This window comes from Talpa occidentalis, unplaced genomic scaffold (assembly GCF_014898055.3).
Source record: "Talpa occidentalis isolate TD23 unplaced genomic scaffold, MPIMG_talOcc4v2.1 talOcc4.5, whole genome shotgun sequence".
Taxonomy (NCBI): Eukaryota; Metazoa; Chordata; class Mammalia; order Eulipotyphla; family Talpidae; genus Talpa; species Talpa occidentalis.
The window spans coordinates 71,688,112-71,700,462 of record NW_023604861.1 but is presented as its reverse complement, the minus strand read 5'-3'; the positions used below and the strand labels follow the sequence as shown (position 1 = coordinate 71,700,462).

The following is a 12,351-nucleotide window of genomic DNA, read 5'->3' as shown; positions in this document are numbered from 1 at the left end:
TTAAACGTAATTCCAAATCTCAAGGTTATACACTTTCGCCAATCCAAAATAATTTTGCTAAATATTCAGTCAGATGATATGTAACCCTGGTCTAAATAGCTTTCAAGTATATAATGATTGCGATTTTTCAATCACTGATTGAAAGTAGTCTTTCACTAATATAAAAGGAAACAAAAACAGTAAAGGTCAACTGTAGAAATATGAGATACAGTTTTTTTAAAGCCGTCAGTAGAGGCCAGAACTGCCTAAATAATTCCTTGTGGTGATGGTGTATTCTAATGTCAAAGAAGATTGAAACATTCTCCTCCCTAGCAGCCCATCTGTGGCCCTAAGGAATTTCCTCCCACCCCAGCGGCAATGGGAGTGGGTACATTAAGCAAAATCTGTAAAACAAAAGTGACAAATGTGGCGACCTTTTAATCAGAACAGGAGAACAGGAGAACGTTGAAGTTATCATTTAAAACTTACAGCAACTGCTTCCAGAAGGAGCCCATTTAAGAACTGACTCGGGAAGTTCATCCAATAAACTAAAACAAAATAGAGTAATACACAATCAATTTGTTTTAAAGTCTGTGATTATTCTGATGAGAAGAAAACAAAACTTGAATTCCATGTTGGTGGATCGTAAATATTGTGACTTTCAATACTTTTTTCACTCACCTGAATGTAATGGGTAAGAAGGTTAAATGGAGGGAAAAAAAAGAGGGTTAAATGGAGGTTGGGGAAGATCCTATCAATCATCTAGAAACTAAACAATGCAGAATTACAATATAGATGCTCTAATTCAAAGTTTGTACATGCAGAACTGCAATAGCAAGAATATCTCATTTTTCTCTTAAAAAAATAAGAAAAATTTCATTAAAATAGTTGTATCTTGATTGTTAGGGTATTTTTTCATCAAGCATTTACCACTGGGGTGGGGTAAATTATGTAATTATTTGTGTGAACATATTCTTCACTGGCCAGTGTTTTAGGTCCCATGACTAAATAAGTTAACAAGAAGTAACCAAGAATAAAAATTAAAAAAATAATTTTTCTTCTTCTTTCCAGTGTTTCAGACTGATTAAGTACAACTCTTTTAAGTAGCTTCAGCCACAAATGCATAAACATTCAACTAAAATTACCGATATGAGTGCTTGATTCACAACTAAGACACAGGCAAAACTGTAATAACAAATGCACAGATCTAATATCACCCTGTGTCAGGAAAATAAAGGGCATAAGGGAGATATAGTATTATGGTTGAATATGTAAGCATGCCCTTATGGGGAAATTCAGTGTTATGCCTTCTCAGCAAGTTGAATAAATTATGATTATGTATTTATACTATAAGAAGTTTTAAAATGTCTCTGAATTATAAATTAGATATTATAATATCAGCTTTACTGGTCTATATGTTTATATTAGGAATCTAATCAAAATGAAGATACTAACATATAAGTGTTCACAAAATGTTAGTGGAGGTTATGTTTATGCCATTATATTTTATTATTTTTACATGCTACTCTTATTATACTTAAATATACTTAGGTAGCATATTCATTGTAGACACACACAGTGAAAGTACCTGTATATGCATATCAGTAAAACACAAAAACAAATCACGTCTTATTAAAAGAAAACATACACATACATTAAGGTGCCAATCTTTTAAATAAATAAACTACATAATTAAAATTAGGTAATCTGAGCTGGAATTGGATACTGCATATGTATGTCCATTACTGAGCTTTGACTTGACCCATAATTTGAAAAATGTCAGTTATATGAGGGTTAATATGGACACATCAATCACTGCAATAAGTAACTGATTAAATAGTACTGTTACTGACTTAAATGTGTTAGTTGTTGGTAAGAGGTTAGGATGATAAAGACTCCAAATGCAGAAATATACATCAGTATTTACAAATGTAATTTTTATTATTCGGAGTTTGTAGGCTAGCTTTTCTGTTAAGAACTGATGCCACACTTAAATTGAAGATTGATTTCTATGGATCAGCTTCCTCTTTAGTGAACTTCTGTTGTGACTTGCCCTACTTAAAACATAGTTGCTTTTTCCAATTGTGATATTAAATCTGTGGATAACTAAATCTGAGTTTGTCTTGGTATATAATGAAAAACTGACTATTCTGTGCTACATGCAACAGAATTTTTTTAAGCTTGATCAATGAGAAAATAGTAAAATAGTAGCACACTCTGTTCTTAGTCTGACCTAATTTTCAGCAACAGAATCTAGTTGCTAAGAAATGAAAGTGAAATATTAAAAATGTTTATGTGGCTGAAAGATTATCTCTTATATAATATCTCATATAAATTCTTCTTTTCCTTAAGAAACAAACCATACTCCCCTCATGACATAGGATTAAGAACGAGGTATGCTGCTCTTACTGGAAAAATATAAGTCCTATTCCTATTTCACATTGTTGCTTTACACAGAATAAATCACACCAAGCTCAGGCTACCTCCCGATACTTTTACAATGCTACTTTAGAAATACTATTCCTTGAAAATACCACCACTTAGAACCTAAGCCTCTGGAAAACACTATGTAAGGGAACAAATATTTCACTTTACATTTTGCATTACCACTCATGCAGGAGAGATTTCATAGGTGCTACCTTAATTGATTTTTATGTCTGTTAGCTGTTTGGGGGTTTTTAAAAAATATTTTTCAAATTAAAGAAATTCACTTTGGTTATCATGTTTGGGTGAATGGAAATCCTCTCTGGGACTAGCTCCCTTTAATGTATCCCTTCAGACCTGTTGCAGTACATGATGGAATACTTGAAAATCTGTACTTTGTTTTAGCAGTCTGCACAGCCACAGGGTCGTCCAGGTTCCGTTCCCAGGGTAGCTTCCCACATAACCACCGCAGCATGCAGTAGCCAAGGATTTCAAGGTCACTTCGTCTGGACAGGGCTATAGGAGTAAATATTAAGAGAAAAAGATGATGGATAAGCAAGTTTCGAGAAACAGAAATTGTTGAATGAACTGCTATTGATGAAATATGAAAAAGCCAAATGGGCAACGTGTTTTGTTTGTTCAGCTGGAGTAAAACTTAAACCCCCAGGACTTGGCTCCAGTCCACAGACATGCAGTGACTTGTTGCTGTTGAAAGTAAGGGTCAGTTTCCTTACCTCCTCCAACTTCATCCTTCCTTAGTCTGGCCTGTCACATGAACTTGATCTCCATGGCCTCTGACATGATCCAGACAACCCATAACCTGGCACCAACACTTTCTCAAAGAGCCAAGCAGTAAAACAAAGAAATAAATGTCTGCAGTTAAATTGCTAACATATGTTCCAGGAAGTCCATGGGGTCTGCATTGGTCATGCAGAGACCCTTTGAGTGCAGACTAAACATTGATGGCCTTTCCTGTTCTACTCACACCAGCAGAATTTGAAGTTGGAAGAATATGACAAAACTGCCATCTAGTGTGCAGTATTAAAACATGGTCTGCCTCAACATTTTTCAATTGCATGAAAGTATAGGATAAAATGTCTGTTTAGGGTACATGGTTTTAAAATTTTACCAATGTTATTTTTAGAAGCTTAAATTCTAGTCCTATATCCTGAAGAGGAAAGATAAAGGTACGGGAATCATATGCATTGCGGTGAGGCGGATATGGTAACGAGTAGATTTTTGAAGCCAGAGGCTTTTAGAATTTAATATAAAATGCCTTTTTGTTAAAAAATAAAAATACAGTAGAACAACATTTTTAGACCATTTAAATCATTCATACCAACTATTAAATGCTGTAACTAATTTCATTATAATTTTATAAATAAAGTGCCTCATTTCAAAAGATGGGTAATAAAATCCAAGAAACACAAATATAACTAATTAGCAAATAACTGAAATGATTAAAATATTAAAAAAAACAAAAGTCATTTTTATGCCATTCCTGTTATAAAATAGGTGGATATTTATAATTTTAGCTTTCCTTGAATGTTCGCCTCTGAAGGGATGTATTATCTCTTACGTGTAATGCATGACTGTTAAACCTGCTATAAATAGGTATCCTGCTTCATTACCTTTCATTAAAATCTGAAAAGTTACTCAGTAAACTTAGTTTAATCATTTAAAAAGTCATCTAAGAACAATGCTCCTAGCACATCATAACTACTTTTGATTGCCATGTATGTTATTATAAAAGCAAAAGACAATATAAACTCTTACACATATTCTGTCTTAACTGCTATTAAAGTATTGGATTATTAAAGCTCTTCAATCTAGCAGAATGCTACAGTCCCATGGGTGTCGTTTACTTTCTGCACAAGCTTCAACAGTGTCCTAATGCAAGACTTGGCTCTCCTATTAAAATAAAAACACAATCTCTACACGCTGTTTTGTAGTGATTTCTTCAATAATAAATCTCCCATTAATAATGGAATGGTTCCATTTGTACAGATGCGTTCCCAAGTCCCTTGTCCATTATGGCAATTCCTTATTACCACCACTTAAAAAAAACTCACAACCTCTAATTTTCAAAAAATGACATTCTGGCACCTATTTGGAAGACATAGGCTACACACACACAAGAGGCCTTTTGATGAAAAACAATCAGGATTAAAATGGAATGCACCTTCCTAGCCGTACCACCCTCCCACCCCAACTGATTAATTGACAAGAAGCTGTAAGCAACGATAAGTCAGTTAGACTTCAGAAGTCAATCTTTCATAAACTGGTCTTCATTTGAAATAGCCCTTGGGGAATTAACTTTATACCTCACTGTTACAGTTTATTAACTAATTAAAATACATTACCACATTTTTCAGTCTTTTACTTAGTTTCTTTTACTACACATATACATTAATAACTATAGTTAGGTGAGCTTCTTTACCACTGTATTTACTAAGTTCTACAAAAATGCCTATAATGTTAAGAAAAAAATCTTATTATCCCTCTTTCCTACCACTGAAGAGTGAAATGAAAGTAAAGTACACACTTCTGTTTGAAAGTCCCTTCCAGAGAAACAAATTGAAAAATTTGATGTGTTTTAATGACTTTAAAATCTCAGACACTACTGATGACTGTTGTTTCCATCTACTGGATAAACAAAAGTAATTTTGAACTATTAAATTCATTAAATATTCTATGCGACAATATTAGTATCTATATATGTGTATGTAATTAATACAGAGAGATGTTTAAAATACACTGGCAAATATATTGGTAACTTAGCACCTAATTTTTATGTTTATTAATTGGAGCATATAAATGATTTTGTTGCAAGTCTCTCAACTGCTCAGCAGCAATTACAAAAAGGCATAGGTAGAGATTTGAATTCTATTCCACTAGAAAACAGATTCCAGAAACAGCTGACACTAGAAAGCTTAGTTAAAATAAAAGCAATTGATGTAATTTATAGAGCTGCTACTATGCTACTATGCCAGGCACTCTAGCTGCTTTTATATAATCTCATTTAATCATCCTAATAATACTACAAGTATTATTAATCTGTTAAAAATAGGCAAGTAGAGGCTCAGAAAGGTTAAATAACTTCTTCATTATCACAGAGCAAAAACTGTCACTCTTAGTTGAAATTCAAGTCTTTCAGAATCCAAAGACATGCTCAGTCTCATAATTACTTAGCCAATGTACTAAGACTCTTTTCAAGCAACTATACTTTCAAGAGACTTTCTTTCAAACTTCTTCATTGTGATGAAAAAGGGATCTAGCTAAAACATTTAATTCATAAAGTGACAGATGTAAATCAAACTGATATGAGAACAATAGAGAAGTTAGCTTCAAGAACTGCTTATTCTAAAGACAAATGAGGGTAAATTTACCTGGGTGCAAAACACCAAATGGAATGAAAGAGGAATAAGGAGAAAAAAGTGTAAATGCTAATCAAAAATAGAGCCTTCCTGGTGGCGCAAGGGGCTAAGCACAGCACTATGAAGCTATCCATAGCCTCTGCAGCATGAGTTTGATCCCTGGCCAGCCCCCCTACTCGGTGTCTGGTGAATCCTCTCACCCCCACCACCCCCACCCCACCGCACCTATGGCTTGTACCCCAGTTCTTGTATGCATAAATAAATCTTTTAAAAAGCTAATCAAAAATAGATACCTATCTACCTAAAGTGGTTTTGTTTATTTTATTTCTTACAACACAGGAAATAATGAACTTGAAAACTTTTGCAGACAGGGTTCATTTAAAAGCCCAAAATATTAGTTTATATGCTCAGGAATGACAATAAAATGCTCATCAAATGAAAGAAATGGTGACTATGTGCAGAACAAATTTAAAGTTTATTTGTATTTTTTGGTAACATTCTTACTTTTTAATCTTTATTATATACGTTATTCAGTTTTTCTGTCAATTCAAATGTATAAAAAACCTAGAAAATTTTATGGTGGCCACTGCATTTTCCAAAATGATACTGGGAAAGTAGAATGCATTTTAAATAAAATATTAAACTTAGGTCTCCCTATTTCTTAAATTCAAAGTCTTAAATTTTTGTGAAACACTATTGTATGAGGCTTGGGAAAAGTTAGTCAACAAAGAAGGCATCGTATTTTTAAGCAACCAAATAGTTCAAGACTTACATCAAGTCATTAAAATTTATAACTAAATGTCAAAACTGGTTTATATAATATGGAAAAATACGGTCTTCATTATTGTTTATTATTACAACAACCAAAGACTATTTATAGAAGTCAAATTTACTTAAAAATAGAAATCAAGAGTATACAGAGCTTGTCAATGACTTGGTTTACCTTAATATTATAACTGAAAAAATGGATATCCTTTTTTAAAATAATGTTTAAGAAAATTATTAATGTGTAAGCCATGTCATTTCCACAAGTTTGGTAACATAAAAACATGTTTTCAGTTTATTTCACATAGTCTGAAAGTTGGAGTGCTAGATTACAGTGAAATGAAACCATGCAAGAAATAACACAATTTGGATTTCATATGCCAAAGCAATTGGCAAAAATAAGAAAGTATGTAATGTATCCCTCTCCCTTATACTGAATATATTACATAAACAAATGGATATTTAAAATGCAATTCAGATATATTTTATGGTCATCAATGATGTCAAATTAAAACAGGTATTATACACTCAATGCATAGGTCTGAAGTATTTAAAAAAGCTCAATATGTTAAATGCTGTATATCTCCAGAGAAATTAGGTATTGACTGCATGCCTCAGTGAGTAGAAAAATCTACAAAAATCCATACCACACATTGATCCAAATATTGCTTTTTAACATTACTAAGAATGTAACAAATTTTAAAATAGCATATTTGACACAGATATAATTCTCTGTAATTATCAGGCAACAAGCCCAAAAGATGTCAATGTTTATACATGCTAGCTTTTATGAAGAACAAAAAATTAATATCGAAGAAATAAGCCCAACATATATTACTCTAGTTTTACACTAATGAAACACTTCAGCTACTCAGAAAATACCTTTAGGTCACACAAGAGAATTGAGTTTGGAAGAATAACTGCAATTTTTAAAAAACATACAGATATAAAGATGTATGATAGTTCCAGGAATAGTTATTATTCATTCATCCATCTGTGCATCTGTCCATCCATATCTATATATCTTTACTCACGCTTTTTAGTTTGTAACAATACAAGTTACTATCCTTTTATATGACGTTGAACTAGAAAATGTTTGTGGCACCTTACCCAAGTTCCTTAATTATAAAAAACCACAGAAAAATAAACATTAGCTTTGGTTTCTGAAAAACCACTATAACAAATAGCAGAAACCAGACAGTCTGATCAGGTTAACAGCCTCTGTTAAGTGGCTAATTTATAAGTCCGTTTTACATTGAGTCCTGAACGTTTCCTGGTGCCTGACCAAACACAGATATACCTGTCATAGAGCAAATGTACTGCTGACAACTAGAGGTTCTATTTCACAGTGATAACTTGCTTTGCTTTTTATGTTTTCCTTTGCATTATCTTTCCCAGTATGTATTTGATCTCATAGCTGGACTACCACAGAAAAGATTTTTCTGAGATTAACTAGTGACTGTACGGAAAGTAAACACATGAATATCTATGAAACTGACCTACATTTACTCACAGGATTTATGACCCTGTTTATTTTGGTTTCTAGATATGACTAAATGATTATTTCACTTCTAATATCCTAAAATAAAATGTTTTATTTTGGAAGATCAAATGCAAAACATTAGAAATGAATAGTACACAATCATTTGAAGATATCAAGTCTTTCATTTTATATACCACACTAAAACTGTATATTAACATTTTGGCAAAAATATTTATGTGTACATGTATCTGTATATGTATGCATGTGAACACAAATGCATGTGTGCATGTTTATGTACATGGATGTATGTATATCTATATGTAGATATAAATATGCATAGGTATTTGTTTAAGTGCTATTTTAAGTGCAGTAATGGAATCTACAGTTTGTAGGAATCCTGTGAAACCTATGATAAAAATGAATATTCATGACAGTATATAACTTTCCTTCAAGTACCAAAATCAAGTAGTTAGGTTTTCCATTGAATAGTACTCCCAGGTAGGTATAATCTTTCTACCAAATCATTACTTAATTCAATCTTCTCCTCAAAGACCTAGCATGGAAAAATCTACCCAACTGATCCACAAGTATTCACGGAGAAAAAAAACTTAGATGTTCTATAGAAAAAAGGTGTGTGTTCAGCATTTCCATAAAGTTAGGACAATGAAAACACAGCTTTAACCTTTGGGGAATTAAACCTTCAGAATTATCCAAGTCCAAACAAACACTCACCAGACCAACATATAACGATCTCTACTTCCCATTCCAGAACCACAGAGATTACTTAGCTATTTTAGTAATCAAAACTAGAGCAGATCAGTATTAGAGTTAATATTTGAAGTGTGGAACCGTAAGTTAATATCATTATTAAGATAACTGGACCACTGCTTAAGAATCTGTATGATGAATTTCCAGTCATACCACTATCAAAAAAGTAATGTGGGGTTTCTAAAAGTTCTTTACACTAATAAATCTGTAGAATGTGAAGAACAAAACTTACTGAGAGTGAAAGAACTTTAAATTGAAAAAAGAAAACCATTACCTGAACATCTGACTCTTAACATTTCTTAGTTAAAGTTGTTTCCCATTTATATCTTTAAATGATCACTGATTTATCAACAATGTAAATGGTAAACAATTATACAATATTACTAAGTTTCTAAATGATCATTACTTTTCTTACCAAACTATCCTTCAAAAGTAATGTATAATGTATAATGTATAATTTTCTTTTAATTCCTATCACACCAAATTTAACCCATGATTCTTCCTGAGAGAAGACACTCAACCGACAGGCTTTGTTTCCCTTTTGCACTGGCCTACCTTAAACTAGTGTGGGTTTTAATTGCTCTGGAAAATGATCAAGATCTCCTACATTACATGGTCAATGGTCCTTTTAATAGAAAAGGCAATAATATACACTTGTTTGCACCAACTAAAACCTGTTAGAAAGTATCAGTTTAGGGTAACAGTTCAACAGTTATTAACAAGTGCAAACGTCTAATTGTCTTTTAATAAAAATGTGGTCCTTTAAAAGCTGTTTAAAATTATTTGCATGATTTAGCATATTTGAACATACTTTTATAAACAAAGTTTACAAAGAATATTATTTTGAAAGCCAAACTTTTTCAATAATCGCCATTTTTTCACTAGCATAACATTAGAATTGACTTTTTGTCTTGCTGACAGAGCAACTAAGAAAGTACAGTTGCATTGACCATATTGATTGTGAACAAAGCAACCATCAGTGGGACTCTGCACCATATATTTTCAATATTGACCTCCCACTTCCTTTTCCATGGCTTTCTGGGTCGGCTATTGGATTTGGACTGCAGTGTAATAAACAGCTAAGGTTTAATTAATGGTAAATGAATACAAGACATAGGTTATGACTTTAACTAATTAGGGAATTGTTGAATTAAGTCTGCCTTGGAATGCAAGGCAGTACAATCAATATCCAATAAAAGGACTATGTATGTAATTTACCTGCAAATGTGTTTCCAATACCATCAAAGTGAGTTTAAGTAAGTAAGATATATGAAAGGCAACTAGGAGAGATTTCCACAAGTTAACATTTTATAGTTTCAAAAAATATTTCCTTTTTTGTTGAGAGATGGTATCTTCAAAAGCTCTGAGAAGGGCACAATTAAAAACAAGAATAATTGTTCACATGTGTACCTTTATCAAATTAGTGATATTCACTACAGCATAAAAATTCAGTTGCTGTCCTCCAAGTTTAACCTACACAGAGTAATAATTAACTGCTCAAAATGAGCATCAAGTTATACTTAGTTGATGCCCTTTTGCTCCTTTTTTTATTTGGCACAGTCTACATCTCCTTCCCCTGCTAGAGAAGATATTCACTGGTGTACTGTTATCCATTTCGTCTGGTAAAAACCTCACCAAAATTCTCACTTTCAAACTGACTATGCAGAGGTCATTTCATGAAGCCTAGTTACTCTTTAATCATTTTTTCTGAAATAAAAATAAGAATAAAGAAACCTACCTACTCCCCTGTGGGCATCCAAGCTGGTAAACTCTAATGTCCCATTATGGCCTTTCCTAGGATTTTCTTGATACTGTTTGTGGTTCCCATTGGGACAATATCTGTAGGAAAGCCCATAATCTGCAAGAAAAACCTAGAAGACATGAACAGACAAATGAATAATGCTTGTGTCCTCTAAAAACATAACCTTTATAATTAAGTCTTAAGAAACTGATAGGTTAAGAACAGCCTCCGATCTACATTTCATTAAACCAAATGGTGCCTTAGGATAAAACATACACAACTGGGGACCATAACAACTAAGTTTCTCCAACTTAAATCCTTACTTCATCATAGGCATATATTCTTTTGGAGTTGACAAAGATTTTTTTACTCTTTTTACAGCAGAATTCTTGCTTCAAAATTCCCTTCCCTCCAGGTGGGCATCTAGACATCATAAACCACAATACGTGGTCTTTTTTATCTGTATTTAAACAGCTTATGACACTGTCTTTTCCTGTAAAACCCCTCCCTTGAACTTAAAACTATTGCAAGTAGAGGGTCTTCCTGGTGGCGCAGGCGGTTGAGCACCACACTGTGAAGCTAGCCATAGCCTCTGCAGCGCGGGTTCAATCCCGGCCAGCCAGTGAGAATCCTGTCTCTTGTCTCGCCTGCTGCTCTTCTCAGCAGCATATTTCATCAGTCTGCCTGTTCTGTTCCCAGCTCTGTCTCCGGTGAATCCTTTCACCCTCCCGTGCATCTGGCCTGTACCCTGGTTCTTGTATGAAAATAAATAAATCTTAAAAAAAAAAAAAATGCTGCAAGGAGAAAGGGGAGGTAAGAGCAAACAACCTAAAAATATAAACCTCAGGCTTTAGGAGTCTCCATTAATAGGAAGTATAAAAACAGTGAACAGATTGTAAGAGGTAATGACTCTTAAATATTATTTTGTCTACATTTAAGAATGGAACAAAAAGAGGTACTTTTGGACTTTCAGACCTGATCCATATCACTGTCATCTTTATAAGTCAGTCAGAATTGTAAGCAGGGTCTTTAAACAGAATATATATTGTAAAAAGTCAGATAGCAATTCACGTGAATTTTTCTCAGATTGCTTTTGGAGAGAGAAAGAAGTGGGGAGAAGTAGTTTCACAGATGTAGCATACACCGAACAGGGATTTATTATGTGTAGACATTTGTTCTGACATGTAGTCAGAATACAGCCATTCCAAACTATATGTTAGCATGCTCCCCCCATAAAAGCTGTTTCATATTTTAAAATGTATTGTTTCACATGTATTTCTTTAAAATTTAGGATATGAGACATTTTAGGATGTAGCTTTGATAAGTGTTATATTACAATTTACATTTTAAAGCATAGTGTCTATTAAAAGAAAATTGGTTAAATTTTTTTTTAAAGATTTATTTATTCATTTACATAGGAACCGGGGTACAGGCCAGATGCGCAGGAGGGTGAGAGGATTCACCAGAGACAGAGCAGGGAACAGAACAGGCAGACTGACTGAAATACACTGCTGAGGGGAGCAGCGGATGCGACAGGAGAGGTCTATCGCACTATGTGGGATACTTGCCAGCCGGCCGGCCAGGATCAGCGCTGCAGAGGCTGCGGACAGCTTCACAGCGCTGCACTCAATTGCCCACGCCACCAGGGGAGGCCCTAAAATTGGTAAACTTTTAATATAAGTATTTTTTATATAATTTAAATAGGAGATATTAAGAGCTTTCTTAAGAGTTTTCTTCATTTGTTGGAGAACATAGTTTGCTAAAATGTCTGAAAACATGATATTTCCGTTTGTCTCTCTTACCCACATGCTATT

The 12,351-nt window shown here is 33.5% G+C and overlaps 1 protein-coding gene across 4 annotated transcripts in view; it reads right to left on the bottom strand.

Annotated features, from left to right (window-relative positions):
- The window catches only part of VRK2 (VRK serine/threonine kinase 2), a 111,445-nt gene that overhangs the window by 25,002 nt on the left and 74,092 nt on the right, over positions 1-12,351 (bottom strand). For all 4 annotated transcript variants that reach the window (XM_054701546.1, XM_054701547.1, XM_037527435.2 and 1 more), the window contains exons 8-10: positions 10,535-10,667; positions 2,799-2,919; positions 469-527 (exon numbers count right to left, since the gene is read on the bottom strand). In XM_054701546.1, the coding sequence (XP_054557521.1) occupies positions 469-527; positions 2,799-2,919; positions 10,535-10,667 (313 nt within the window). The remainder of the gene's footprint in view (positions 1-468; positions 528-2,798; positions 2,920-10,534; positions 10,668-12,351) is intronic.